Here is a 15,000-nt window from a genome sequence, read left to right as displayed (position 1 = left end):
TGTTCCACTGGCGTACAAATATGAGGTGACACAGGCCAAATTCCATTAGTCATTCATCACTATGGGAAAGACCCAAGAACACAGTGACAATGTGCAATGAAACGTTGTTGAGCTGCACAAATCAAGAAATGGACACAAGAAAATCTCTAAACAGTTGAAAATACCCATTTCCACTATCATGGAAATAATAAAGAAGTTTAAAGCGACAGAAGATGTTAAGAATCAGCCTGGAAGACGACGTGTGTGTACATTGACCCCACGCGCCGTGAGGAGGATGGTTCGACTGGCAAAATAATCTCCAAGGATCACAGCTGGAGAATTGCAGACATTAGTTGAGTTTTGGGGTCAGAAAGTCTCCAAAACTACCATCAGACGCCACCTACATCACCACAGGTTGTTTTGAAGGGTTGCCAGAAAAAAGTCTCTGCTGTCAATCAACAACAAACTAAAGCGCCTACAGTTTGCCAAATGTAAGTCAGACTTTCAATGGGACCGAGTTATATGGTCAGATGAGACCAAAATAAAGCTTTTTGGCAACAAACAACAAAGGTGGGTTTGGCATAGACAGAAAGATAGCCATACAGAAAAGCACCTCATACCCACTGTGAAGTATGGTGGCGGATCTTTGATGTTGTGGGGCTGTTTTTCTTCCAAAGGCCCTGGACATCTTGTTAGGATACATGGCATCATGGACTCCATCAAATACCAGCAGATATTAAATGAAAACCTAACAGCCCCCTCCAGTAAGCTTAAACTGGTTCACCGACCGCAGAATAAAGGTTTTGCCATGGCCATCACAGTCCCCCAACCTAAACCCCATAGCAAATCTGTGGGATGAGCTGAAGACGAGTCTACAAGCGTTGACCTCAGAATCTGAAGGATCTGGAGAGATACTGCATGTAGGAATGGTCTCAGATCCCGTGCCATGTGGTCACCAACCTCATCACGCATTATAAGACTCTGTTAGATAAGATAAGATAAGAGCTGTTATCTTGGCAAAGGGAGGCTGCACAAAACATTTAATTAAGGGGTGCCAATAACTGTGGCACACGTTTTGGAGAATAATATTGATTTAATGTCAACATTTTTTTTTTCTTTCAATTATTTTCCCTCAATGAAAAGGTAAGATTTTTATGAATATTTTGAGTGGAAGACCAAGAGGATAAACAGCAAAGACATTTTTTTCATAGCCTGTTTGCTCATATTCACTAGGAGTGCCAATAATTGAGGGCGGCACTGTATGTGTCCATGGAAAGCCTAATCATTAGCAGAAGAACTAAAGGATCACAACAACAGCCAATCAGAACAGGGGACATGGTCTGGAACCCTGGCAGGTAGTTCAGAATGCTTCTTGACACGTTGCACTGAGAGGAAACTATCGTCAGGGCCAAAACACCCACCTGACTCAAAATAGAGATGCATTCTAACAGACTATATTTGATATGGCAAACGGCCAGAAATGGATGGTGGCTCTTCCCTGTGTAGAGAAACTACCCAACGGGTGCCCGTCAGTGTCACATTTCACCCGAGAACACAAGGTCAGCTTTCAACTTGCCCCAAATGTCAAAGCTTCAGTGTAGCTACAATTGCGTAATTACCATATTCAGAGAACAATCCATTTCCAGTGGACGGACACACGGTGGCTCCCAGAGTTGCGTTTTATTTCTCAGGATGAGATAAATGATCAAAGGAAACTTACATTAGCAGTACAGTCACTCAACTCAACCGTCAAATGTGTCTATAGGGGATTCAGAGAATAGTGATTCTCCTGGCTGCCTGGATACTTAATAACTGTAAAAGGAAGTAGACTTACAGCTCGAACATTTTGATGGCACATTATTAAGATGGTTCACAGATGGCCATTTATCATGAACGCAGATTAGCATGGCGTACAGTATAGCCAACTACAAGTGCAGTACACGTGTTAAGCACGATGGTTTAACTAGCTAGTATCGCTACACCCCCTTGCGGCATTTGAAGAGATTAAGATGCCGAGGCGTGGTTGACAGTTTGCTAGCAGCTGATTAAAAAAATATGTATGACATCTGTAAGAGCTAGCATCCAATAAATAACTATTCAATACAATGTGACGTATCCTTTGATGGTTGAGATGCCAAACTAATTTAGGATGGTAGTCTAGAATTGGGAATGCAAAATGTAGGCGACTGCAACTTAAGTAAAATAGCTGGTTATCTCTTCACAGTTCATAATATCCCCGAAAAGAGAGAACATAGAAATTCCAGAACGAAATCGGTTTCTTCTTGGAAAGTTTTGCTAAAAGTCAGCATGAATTTACTTCCTTAAATCTGTAGATCGAACCAATAAGGTGACGTCCATTTTCTCTGGGTGGTGATTGTTACATTACAGTACATATAGCCTAATGTTTTGGCATGCGCGAGTTAAGAAATATATGACAACTTAAACCTTAAAATAAAATAAAATCGGCAGCTTGAGAGTTTTATGCTTCCAAAGAAAATACCAAAGGAGTTAGGGAAAGATAATTTTGTCGGCTGTAACAGTTTCGCTTCCTAAAAGCATGAGGGCACGCAACGTCATATATGATAGTGTTAAACTGATGCTCACCGCAATGGTAAGTGGTGATTTTACCTCAAATACATTCAACTATAACTTCTTCATCATAAGAAGGGGTGCTTTATAAGTTGATGTGATTACCTAGTTGACCGCGAGGTTTTCTCCTCGCACTCCATCGTTGTGGTCCTTCCTTCTCCACGCGCGGCAGACATTGTTGTTTTCCTATTTGACAATCAGCTGTTCGGAGGAGGGCGCTGCTACATGCATATTGGGACATGTAGTTCTATAAGGCAAGGGAACTACACTTCAAAAGGGACCTCAGACCTCCAACTCCCAACATGCCATTCACCCATTTTTCTTGATCTATAATACATGCACAACGTTTTACTCATATATGGGTATTCTATAGAGCCCGAACTCTTCCCCCATCACTCACACTCAAGTCAACAGGTCAACAAGCAGAACTTCAAATACTTCAGAGTACAAAAGTACGGTATAAGACCACTTTTTAAGTCAACAACATTTTATTAGTTGAAGGGTAGTAATGCACAGTTAATACAACAATTTTCAGAGAAAAAAAAACAAACAACTGTAACAGTTCAGATTTGGAGGAAGATGCCTCCCTGTGAAACGGTACTGTAGGAAAAACTTAAATAGAGAAACAGGAAGAGAAACAAAAATGTTTAATTCATTACAGTAAGTTGGCTACTATTCTCAATAATAGGGGGTCACATAGGTTTTCAATAGCTTCTTTGTAATCTCAGCCTCTGGATATAATGTAACAGCCCTACACAGGGGGAATATACCTTCATTTTCAAAAGCAAACCTTAACACACCATTACTTAAACTCTTAAAATCATTTAAAAGTTTATTTTGTTGTATTGTTAGTGAGGCAAACCTTTAGGAATATAAGAAAAAAACACACCAAGTGGAAGTAAAGGGTACAAAAAGCCACACCAAACCACCTAGGTCACCTACGCGCTCTACAAACACTCCAAATTCAAGCCTATTTCATGGGATAGTACTTGTAAGTGTACTAACACGGAAAGAAAGACACACTCCCACACATGCACACATCCATGTGAAGTCGTGGTAAGGACAAGCTTGTGTATTGAAATACATTTCAGTCCCCCAATAAGTGGCTTTTCAATTTCATATAATAACAACTTGTGTGTTACAAGTTTAAGAAGCAAACAAGCAAAGAAGAATGGCACTAACAAATAGCCCAGACAAATTTGGAGACAATTTTCAATATGGAAACAGCGTCCTTATCAGCCAAAAAACAAACCTATATTCAGATGTGGTATGGCGTATTGCTGTCATTTTGCAAATAAAACATTGCCATTTAGTCGGTCACACCTCTGCATATGTGTAAGACACATCTAGGAAGACAGATTGTTGAAAGCTAAGACAATATAATCGCAATATAAACAACGACGGTATCACTCAGCGATCACTCAAACAATACCAAATGTCAAAAGAAACAAACCAAGAGGAATCAGGTGAAATCATTGGAAACCATGAGAAGTACATTCGACTAGGTGTAACAAAGGCGTCTCCTATGTATTTAGCATCTGAAGACTGTCACTTCTTTACCATGACAGGCAGTCGAGCTAATTATCAGCCAGACTAAGACCACACTGATAACACACATAGGCAGAGAGTCAACGTCACACACACACACACACACACACACACACACACACTCACACACACACACACACACACACACACACACACACAGAAAAAAGGGTTTCCTATGACAATTCAACTAACACTGAAAAAAAAAAAACAGGGAAAAGAACACTTCATAAATATTGTGTGAAAACATAATAAATTACAGACCGCTCCGGTTAATAAGAGAGGAATTGTTGCATTCCCATTTTTGGAGCAGTCTTCTTAAAACACAAGTGATATTAATTATTTTGCGTGGACAGAAGATAAGTGATCCCCATGAATCTAAGTTGTTTACTCTGGAAAGCAGGGAGATTTGGGACTGCGTCACGATAGACCTACACAACAGTCCATAAGGTAGAATGGTTCCAAGAGCACCTTTTGCCAAACCATAACAATTCACGTTCTCACTTCATTCGAAATGCACTCCAAGTACTATTAGATTGCTATGAAGATCCTATTTACAAGAGCTCATAAAATAAATCTTCCTCTGGTAATTTGAGCAAACTGATTATTATTCTCAATAGATATAAATATACACTAAATAATTCACTGAATTTATTCTCTCTATGAGTGACCTGTGATTAAAGGATTTCTTTATTTTAAAAATGGTAAGTTGTTTATGGTTTCAAGTACTTCAATTAGAGCATTTATTTCTCTTAGCATAAATAACGGATTCTTTTTTTTTCTTTCAATTTTGATTCTCAAACTATGACTTTCTTTTCATACTATGTTCTAAATCTCAGCTGTTTGTAAGAAAATGAGGAAGTTGCGATGGACAGTCGCCCAGCTTTGAAATCTCAAGTCCCTTTAAAGGGACACGTATGGCTTCATGCTTTAAGTGAGTGTGACTGTCACCCATTGCAGGCTCCACACACATGATTTTGTTTCTTCAAGTGGGAGCAAGGGGGATGAATTGTTTCCGCACATGACACTTTTTGTGGTGGGTCTTGCTCTGTGCTGTGTTCACATGATGTTTTCTTTTTTGGGGGGTGGGGGGGGGTAGGAAGAGAGAGGGGGGGTGTGGGGTAACTGCCCAGCCCAGGATTAAGGTTGGGGTGGTGAAAGATTAACAGTGCCTCAAAAGTGCAAGATAAAACAGGGAGGGGAGAGCAGGGGAGGGTTAAAGTGCAAGAGGAACATCTCTTCTTCGCTTTTTTTTTTTTTCTTCCACTGATAGGACCTCGGGCCCAAACGTGTCCAAATCCTCTCAGGCCCGGGCCCAGTTCTGTCACCGAAAAACACCTTCATCGAATTCTCAACAAAGCAACTGCTCGCGCTTCCCGTCGTCCAATGACCAAAACAAAAGGGACGAAGCCATCCTCCTAACAGAAGCTGAGGCCTGGTTCCGACATGTTCAGTTCCGGTTTCATACTTAAGCCAATGGTGACCTCTGTCTTTGTGCTAGGATGTCTCACCAAGCAGCTCTGTCCGCATGTAAACCCAACTCTCTCTATTGCATACAGTTAATAATAGTCTCACGCGCAGTCTGTGTGCATTGCTTGTCGTTCTTGTACAACTGCAGCGAAAAGAATATCCTTTCCAACTATTCGATAGGTCAGTATTGTTAATCTTCCTCCTGATAATCCATCCATGATAATAATCTTGTTTTAATGTCTAGCTTCTTGGGGAGTTCCCCCCAGCGTAGCTTCAGAAAATAAAAATCCTTTACGTTCCTTCCAGCTTAGGTTAGCTATAGTGACATCATCGAGGTCTGAGGCCAATCCAAAGCCTAACGAGTCTGCTCAGTCTGCTCCGATACAGCTGAAAAAACAGGACAAAAAAACAGGACAAAAATAGCTTATACCTTCATAGCTTTTAACAGCTTGGCCTTAGTGAAAGTCAGTTTTGTTAGACCACGTGGGAAAAGAACAAACACCAATTACACGTGCATGTTCCAAACTGGGGGTGAGGTGAGGTGGGGTGGGGTGGGGTGGAGCGTTAACATAGGGTTTTCAACAACCTTGTCCAACTGCCAAAACCTATAACCACGGTGACAACAGCCAGGGATGAAACAAGAGAAGGAGTCTTTCTTAGCGGGGTGTACAGTATATGTAAAGTTCCACCTCTCTTACAGTTCAGACGGAAAAGAGACCAAAACAAATCCACGAGAGCAACACACTATTGCACTGCAGCAGTCTGGAGCCATCCTATCTCTGACACACAGCTGCCGTAACTGGACCAAACCTCACATCGAAGAGAAAGCAAATGAAATGTGACTGTCGAAAAAAACAAAAAAAACTAAACCAAAAGGACCACTTTGACCTACCTCGGTTTGAAAACTGTGGACAAATTCATTGCTTTGATTATATATAGATATAGATATTGTATATATACACAGTACAATATATCCGTGATAAAACACTAGCAGTAAATTAGCTCGCCATGCTAATTGAATAACTTTGTATATCCTTTTTGAAAATCTCTTGAACACAACATGAAACTACGGACATGTGGACGTCGCTACACAAAAATCTGAAATATTATGCTTGTTCTAGAAAATGCTATTTATATATATTTATATATATATATAAACTGGGATCTCAATTTTGATTACAATTACCCCTGTTTTAGAGTAACATCTTTATCATTAACAAGAGGTCTAAAAATGGAATGAAAAAAAAGAAAAGATTATTATATATCAGTATATACCAGCAAACACATATACTGTATATAAGTACATGTATATAAGGTAAAAAAAAACTAAATAATTAAAAACTAAAAAAAATCAAAGCGAAACAAAACCCCCCCATGAAATCAGATACAGGACCAATTATTTTTTCAAGAGCTCCATTCCATGGAAGGCTATTCTTCGAGCTCTATCCTATCCGTCAGCCTCTGGGGATCAGAAGGCTGTGTTGTGCCGCGACGTCTGACGTCTGACGTTTGTCTTTCGCCATCCTTCTGACGGCCATCCTCACCGGATGTCATCCACGTTATTCGACGGACGGCACCTTCTTGGGCTTGCCCCTCTTCTTCACGAGGGTCTGCGTGTCTCTGTTCTGCCCCAAGCTGCCCCGATGCACAGGGGTAGGTGTGGGGGCAGGTTTGGGTGTGGGGGCAGGTTTGGGTGTGGGGGAGGGAGTGGGAGTGGTGGTTGTGGGGGTTGGGGGCAGAGCAGGGGCTGGATTTTGGGCAGAGCCTGAGGTTTGGTTCTGAGTTTGGGTCTGGACGGGCACAGACGGTGGGTTGGCGCTCGGAGTCTTTGACAGGGCGGAGGTCACCTCCGGGGGGCGCTCTTTAGGCTTGCGACCCCTCTTCTTGCCGGTCGCCCCATTCTTCACCTCGTTCTTGATGCCGTTGCTTTCAGGAAGCGGTGGTTTCTTGCTGTTGGGCGGTATGTTGGTGGTGGCACGGAACCAATTCTGTAAGGGTGAAGTTCGTCAGGCAACGGTTGTGATTCATTACGCCATTAAAAACACACAAAAGACACAAATGCTAGTGCATCATTACACGTGTCTGAGTCATTGCACACTGTTAACCTGGACCATTACAGTGGCCAGCATGTAGAACTTAGAGGTCATCTACTACATACAGTATATGCTCACATCGACATGCATTCTGTAGATGGACACCAATGTGTGTGTGTTTGCCCTCACTGTTGTTTGTAAAGCGATGGACACCAATGTGTGTGTGTTCGCCCTCACTGTTGTTTGTAAAGCCCCAAATGAATTTGTAGCACACTTATGGTGTTCTTCCTTCGAGTCCTAACTGGTTTTTTTCTACACCAGTTCAACCCTGTGCACGTGAGACTCACCTGGGAGTGTGTCTTGCTGATGTGATACTTCACGCCACTCTCCGAGCTGAACTCCTTCTGGCACAGCAGGCACATGTACTTCCCCGCGGCGCCCCCTCCCTGCTTGGCATGGGATTTACAAGAGTGTCATTAGTGAGCTATCACCACAATAAAAAATAAAACCACCATGAGAAAGTGAGGTTGAAAACAAACAGTGCGGCGGCCCTCTGCTGCGCTTTACCTTGGTGCAGTTTGCCAAATGGGCTTTCAGGCCAGACACACTCGAGTAAACAGCTTCACAGCTCTGCAGGGAGATCAGACAGAAATAGACCAAATGGAATCGTGAATCAGAGCAGGCAATAAACAAGAGTAGATTTGCCAGGAAATACAAGAGAGAAAAAAAAAAAAGAAAAGAAAACATAAAAGCGATGTGAGATGTGATCTTACTCCATTAGGACAACAGATGAAGCCCTTCTCCTTGACCTGGTTCTTCCACGTCTCCAGGATCTCCGGGTCGAACGTGGGAAGGCCCGGGCGAGTGTAGTTGAGCTGCGGAGAGAGGGAAAACGTTGAAAATGAAAAAAAAACGAGATTTAGGGATAAAAAAGGTTTTTTTACGCCTGAAATCTCTGATATGTTGACTTTTCACGGGGGAAAGCAGACTGTAGCGTTTCGACCTGTCTGTACGTGTGAACTCTGTGCACTGTGATCGTATAGTGTGAGTGTCTGTGAAGTTGGGACTGAATCCAGTAACGTCAGTCAAGTCCTGAATTTGATAGCCAAGTAATATGGACACTGCCATCAAGGCACACATATTATGAATATATATGAAACTATTTCATAACAAGACTAGGCAAGCTCTAGTTTGGCCTGCCTGTGAGTCTGTGGGGAGGGAGTGACACAGACTCCAAGCGTTTGGCCTATGAGGAACAATGAAAAATGAGTGCGAGTATGAATTTCATTTCACTTTGCATTTGAAACCCATATTCAATGAGCCATCATGAACAAGCTGTCAAGAATAATGGGATCAAAAATCAGAGGTTTCTTATTCAGCTAATTTGGTCAGTTAACACATAATCCTGTACTGCCACGTTGGTAAAAAACAGACTCAAGACTTGTGAGGAGAGAGGCAGGGCTGTGTGGAGAGAGAATCAATAGCTGCTCTCAGACTAGCATCAAACAGAGACAAAACAAAAGCCCAGACTTATTTCAAGAGTAGCTGCGGCGCGGCTGTTTGACTCCCTGAGCAATAATGAACAATCTTTAGAGCCCGCCGCAGTCAAGCAGTTAGAACAGGAACAAGAGGAACACACGCCAGCGCTGCACTCTGGGTAAAAAACACCTGCTACGCGACGCCAACACATGAACAGAAATGGGCCATGGAAATGGAAATGGCACTGTGATGAGTGTGTGTGTGTGTGTGTGTGTGGTGTTGTGTGTGTGTGTGTGTGTGTGTGGCGTGTGTGTGTGAGTGTGTGTGTGTGAGTGTGTCTGTGTGTGTGTGTGTCTGTGTGTGTGTGTGTGTGTCTGTGTCTGTGTGTGTGTGTGTGTGTGTGTGTGTCTCTGTGTGTGTGTCTCTGTGTGTGTGTGTGTGTGTGTGTGTGTGTGTGTGTGTGTGTGTGTGTGTGTCTCTGTGTGTGTGTGTCTCTGTGTATGTGTGTGTGTGTGTGTGTGTGTGAGAGTGTGTGTGTGTGTGTGTGTCTCTGTGTGTGTGTGTGTGTGTGTGTGTGTGTGTGTGTGGTGTTGTGTGTGAATGTGTGTGTGTGTGGTGTGTGGTGTTGTGTGTGTGTGTGTGTGTGTGTCTCTGTGTGTGTGTGTGGTGTGTGTGTGTGTGTGTGTGGTGTTGTGTGTGAATGTGTGTGTGTGTGTGTGTGTGTGTGAATGTGGTGCTTTTGGCTGTATGTATATTTGCGTGCATCTGTGAATATCTGAGGGGTAAGTGTGTGTGCGCATCTTTCAACATACACCATCATCCAGAACGGGTTTTTGTGAGTTCATGTATGACAATAGCAACACAACACACCAAGTTGTGACCTTTTGTGTTCTTGTTTGTATGTATGTGTATACGTAACCTGTATATGTCTCGTATTTGTGTGACCAGTGATGTTAGGCATTGACAGTACTGTATAATCTCTCTGTCCATGTCTATATGTGTATACATACGTACATATTGTGTTTTTGTTTGTATGTATGTGTATACGTAACGTACTATATATGTCTCATATTTGTGTGACCGGTTATGTTTTTGACAGTACTGTATATTCTCTGATTATCTTGTGAGCGCGGGGCATATTTATCCTCCCCAAGGTTCCGCTCTCCATATTTCCTTGTTTTCTTCGCCACTGATTTCCACATCCAGCATCTTCCTCCCTCCTGCTGTGGGTGTGTGTGTGTGTGTGTGTGTGTGTGTGTGTGTGTGTGGTGTTGTGTGTGTGTGTGTGTGTGTGTGTGTGTGTGTGTGGTGTTGTGTGTGTGTGTGTGTGTGTGTGTGTGTGTGTGTGTGTGTGTGTGTGTGGTGTTGTGTGTGTGTGTGTGTGTGTGTGGTGTTGTGTGTGTGTGTGTGTGTGTGTGTGTGTGTGTGTGTGTGGTGTTGTGTGTGTGTGCGTGTGGTGTTGTGTGTGTGTGTGTGTGTGTGTGTGTGTGTGTGTGTGGTGCTCACCCTCTTGCTGTCCGGCACCAGGTCGTCTTTGATGCGGCGCTTGGTGGTCCAGTCCTTGGCCAGCTCGTCTTCGGCGATCTCCTGCAGGTGGAAGACGGCCACCTGAGCCGAACGCCGCCGCACCCTCCCGCTGGGCGTCCTCTCAAAGTCCTCCATCGCCGTCGTTGTCGCCGCCGTCGCCGCCGTGGCTACCGCAGTCCCCCCTGACCCCGGCGCCGTGGTCGTGGTCACCGACGGGGCCTCCTGCTCCCCCGCCGGCGCGCTCCTCCGACCTCTCCTTCACCCGGGCCGACTGCTGCTGTGTCCTCCTGTGCGCCTCCTCCCTCTGCCTCTCCGCGGGGGGCTGCTGCTCCTTCCTCCCGCCCTGCCTGGACTCCTCTGTGCCCACCTGAGCGTGCAGAGGAGAGGGAGTCAAACGCCGGTCAGGCGAACGATAACACAACAGCACTGCACACCCAGTTTACTGACAGCCAAGCAGCACATACCAGACATGTTACCTGCTGCAGCTAAGGGGTATGCGGAACCTGTCTTGTACTGTTCATTACTCGTTCATTAAAGAGGCATAGCAGTAGTTTAAGATGTCGGGTTAAGTTAATGGCGAGCTTCAGCTTCGACTTCAGCTCTGAAACAACTAATAAATTACTGAACACTCATCTTAATTTTATGACATTCTACAATATTGTGGTGAGTCAATGTGAGATAATGATGTGCAAGTTTTCTGCGTTCGATAACTCCATCACATAGTCTCGTCTCATATCCTGGTATCACGTAAGGGATAATGTATTGTCCGGAGGTCATTATCCAAAAATAAATGCCAAAAACTATAGAAGACATTCCTCCAAAATACCTCTTTTTAATGATTTAGTTGCCGTTTCGTGATTTCCGCTAAGAAATAAATAGTTCTTCAAGCAAATAGAACTTTTAAGTTTCAGGTGTTGCGTAGCAACCCATTACTTGCTGACTTCAAATTGCAATGAGTCTGTTACGTTAAATGACCGGACTACTTGCGGAATGATATGAAAGATGTGAATTAAAAGCACAAAACCCGTTGCCAATGACAGCGGTCAATATCTTTTCGCAGCGGTGAATATCAGGAAATATTCACCGGCGAACGTTGGGATGGCCCATTCAAATCAACGGAACTTTTTGGAACATTCTGAAGAGCCGTATAATAATATGTTTTAGTTTAGTTTAGATTAACTGAATTGAGACGAGCTCTAAGAGAAGCCTACAACTGGCATTTGTGTGTGGAAGCATGTTTATAAGTGACAGTGTTGTAGTATGTCTTTATGTTTTCTATTTCTTCTATAACTCCCTTATACAGTACCAGTCAAAAGTTTGGACACACCTTTTAATTTTTCTTTACTTTTATTATTTTCTACATGGTAGATTAATACTGAAGACATTTAAACTACGAAAGAACACATATGGAATGATGTACTAAACAAAAAAAGTGTTATCTACCATGTCGAAAATAATAAAAGTAAAGAAAAAAACGTCTCCAAAAATGAGAAGGTGTGTCCAAACTTTTGACTGGTACTGTATAGTCTCATCAACCTGGTCGACTACAAGAACTATCCCAACACGCCTGTACATACTCCTCTTTCTTTCTTTCTTTCTTTCTTTCCCTCTCCCCTCTCTCTCTCCCTCTCTCTCTCTCTCTATTCCATAGAACCTTCCAGCAGGTCGACTAGAGGAGCGATCCCAACACGCCTGTACGTACTCCTCTGGAGGCGCTGGCTGGAGCGACGGGGTGTTCCGAGCGGAGGTGGTAGTCTCGGCCGGCCTTGGAGCGGTAGGTCTTCCCGCAGTGCTGGCACAGGAAGACGGGCTTGTCGGCCTCGGACACGTCTCTCCCGCAGCGCTTCTGGTGGTACTGGTAGCCCATGAGGCTGGAGAAGTGGGCCGAGCAACCCTGACGAGAGACGAGAGCAGAGAGAGAGAGCAGAGAGATGACCAACCCTGACGAGAGCAGAGAGCAGAGAGAGAGAGCAGAGAGATGACCAACCCTGACGAGAGCAGAGAGCAGAGAGAGAGAGCAGAGAGAGAGATGACCAACCCTGACGAGAACAGAGAGCAGAGAGAGAGATGTACAACCCTGACGAGAGCAGAGAGCAGAGAGCAGAGAGAGAGAGAGAGATGACCAACCCTGGCGAGAGCAGAGAGCAGAGAGAGAGATGACCAACCCTGACGAGAGCAGAGAGCAGAGAGAGAGATGACCAACCCTGACGAGAGCAGAGAGCAGAGAGAGAGATGACCAACCCTGACGAGAACAGAGAGAGAGAGAGAGATGACCAACCCTGACGAGAGCAGAGAGCAGAGAGAGAGATGACCAACCCTGACGAGAGACGAGAGCAGAGAGAGAGAGCAGAGAGAGAGATGACCAACCCTGACGAGAGCAGAGAGCAGAGAGAGAGATGACCAACCCTGACGAGAGACGAGAGCAGAGAGAGAGAGCAGAGAGAGAGATGACCAACCCTGACGAGAGCAGAGAGCAGAGAGAGAGAGCAGAGAGAGAGAGAGAGATGACCAACCCTGACGAGAGCAGAGAGCAGAGAGAGAGATGACCAACCCTGACGAGAGCAGAGAGAGAGATGACCAACCCTGACGAGAGCAGAGAGAGAGATGACCAACCCTGACGAGAGACGAGAGCAGAGAGAGAGAGCAGAGAGAGAGATGACCAACCCTGACGAGAGCAGAGAGCAGAGAGAGAGAGCAGAGAGAGAGATGACCAACCCTGACGAGAGCAGAGAGAGAGAGAGAGAGAGATGACCAACCCTGACGAGAGACGAGAGACGAGAGAGAGAGAGAGATGACCAACCCTGACGAGAGCAGAGAGCAGAGAGAGAGATGTACAGTGTGAGCACACGAGCAGTAGTGTCCACCAGACACGACTGGCAGGCGATACGGAGAAAACGAACAAGCAGCCTTTGCTCTGCTGTGAGGATGACTGATCGGTGAAAACGTGAACAATGGCTGACAAGCATCAGCGGAGTTTATTTAACCGCAGTCCCCTACAGCGGCAAGAAACTAAGGATGGCATGGCCTCATTACTGGGGGGGGGGGGGGGGGGGGGGGGGGGGAAGGGGGAGGGTTATGTGTATGATCTGCATCTCATGAGTGTAACGATTAAGAGTTTCACCACCAAACTAATGCTTTTCATCCTTGTGTTTCTTCCCAAACTATATCTATTCTCAACTCTAAACCTCTCCCCCCTATCCAAGGGCAGTTAGAGTAGATGGTTTCTTCCTGCGTGCTGATCTTAAGGGGCTAGTGTCTATAAACCTCTCCCCCCTATCCAAGGGCAGTTAGAGTAGATGGTTTCTTCCTGCGTGCTGATCTTAAGGGGCTAGTGTGTTAAAGGGCGTCTGGTTGCAAGGCTGAGGCTCAGAGGGACAGTGGTGCTGTTTTGGCCTCGGCTCTGACCCTCCACTCCGCTCTCACACTCGACGGGGAGTAATTGGAAACAGAGTGATGATGTGTGTATGGGCTCTGTGACAAGAGGGAGACGCCGAGAGACAGACAAGGAGAGAGAGAGGGAAAGAAAGAGAGAGAGAGAGGGAGAGAGAGAAAGAGAGGGAGATGGAGAGAGAGAGAGAGAGAGAGGGAAAGAGAGGGAGAGAGGAGGAGAAAGAGACAGAGAGGGAGAGAGAGAGGGAAAGAGCGAGGGGAGAGGGAAAGAGAGAGAGAGAGAGAGAGAGAGAGAGAGAGAGAGAGAGAGAGAGAGATGGAGAAGAAATAGCACAGAGAAAATAATGTTCAGTGACACTGAGTGGAATAGACTGGCAGTGGGCACACTGAGAGACAGCGAGAGAAAGGAGAGAGAGAGAGAGAGAGAGAGAGAGAGGGAAATGGGAAAGAGAGATAGAAAGAGGGAGACAAAGAGCAAGAGAGGATGACAGGGGAGTAAATCAGAAAGGCATGAGCGATAGAGGGAGGCAGAGAAAGAAGAGAGAGAATTAAGACTGAATGATCCTGCGGGCGAAGGGTGGGGTGTTGGCGGGCGGGCATACCTCGCTGGGGCACTTGATCTTGCCCATCTGCTTGAGGACACGGCGCAGTCTCTCCCTCTCCTCCTGCCCACTGCCTCCTCTGCTGCTTACGGGGCTCTCCTTCCCAGTGGGCTGTGGCACACAAATACAAACACGACATCATCCCTGAGTGTCTTAACCCCCCCAAACACACAGATACAGCGTCAGCTCTGAGTGTCTTAAACCCCCCCAAACACACAGATTCAACCCTGAGTGTCTTAACCCCCCCAAACACACAAATACAGCGTCAACCCTGAGCGTCTCAACGTCCCCAAACACACAGATACAGCATCAACCCTGAGTGTCTTAACCCCCCAAACACACAGATTCAACCCTGAGTGTCTTAACCCCCAAACACACAGATTCAA

At 45.1% G+C, this 15,000-nt stretch overlaps 2 protein-coding genes across 3 annotated transcripts in view; both read right to left on the bottom strand.

Annotated features, from left to right (window-relative positions):
• uckl1b (uridine-cytidine kinase 1-like 1b) overlaps positions 1-2,787 on the bottom strand; it is a 35,323-nt gene extending 32,536 nt beyond the window's left edge. The window contains exon 1 of one of the 2 annotated variants that reach the window (XM_012841749.3): positions 2,674-2,787. In XM_012841749.3, coding sequence (XP_012697203.2) covers positions 2,674-2,744 — 71 coding nt within the window. In that variant the 5' untranslated portion in view covers positions 2,745-2,787. The remainder of the gene's footprint in view (positions 1-2,673) is intronic. The other variant, XM_031565633.2, reaches the window with a different exon arrangement.
• A 250-nt stretch (positions 2,788-3,037) lies between these two features.
• Positions 3,038-15,000, bottom strand: part of znf512b (zinc finger protein 512B) — a 33,832-nt gene continuing 21,869 nt past the window's right edge. The window contains 8 exon segments of the mRNA XM_031565635.2: positions 3,038-7,571; positions 7,964-8,062; positions 8,184-8,246; positions 8,390-8,491; positions 10,602-10,757; positions 10,759-10,989; positions 12,325-12,516; positions 14,615-14,725. Coding sequence (XP_031421495.2) covers positions 7,143-7,571; positions 7,964-8,062; positions 8,184-8,246; positions 8,390-8,491; positions 10,602-10,757; positions 10,759-10,989; positions 12,325-12,516; positions 14,615-14,725 — 1,383 coding nt within the window. The 3' untranslated portion in view covers positions 3,038-7,142.

This window comes from Clupea harengus, chromosome 4 (genome assembly GCF_900700415.2).
Source record: "Clupea harengus chromosome 4, Ch_v2.0.2, whole genome shotgun sequence".
In the NCBI taxonomy this organism is placed as follows: Eukaryota; Metazoa; Chordata; class Actinopteri; order Clupeiformes; family Clupeidae; genus Clupea; species Clupea harengus.
This window is presented reverse-complemented; position numbering and strand designations above follow the sequence as displayed.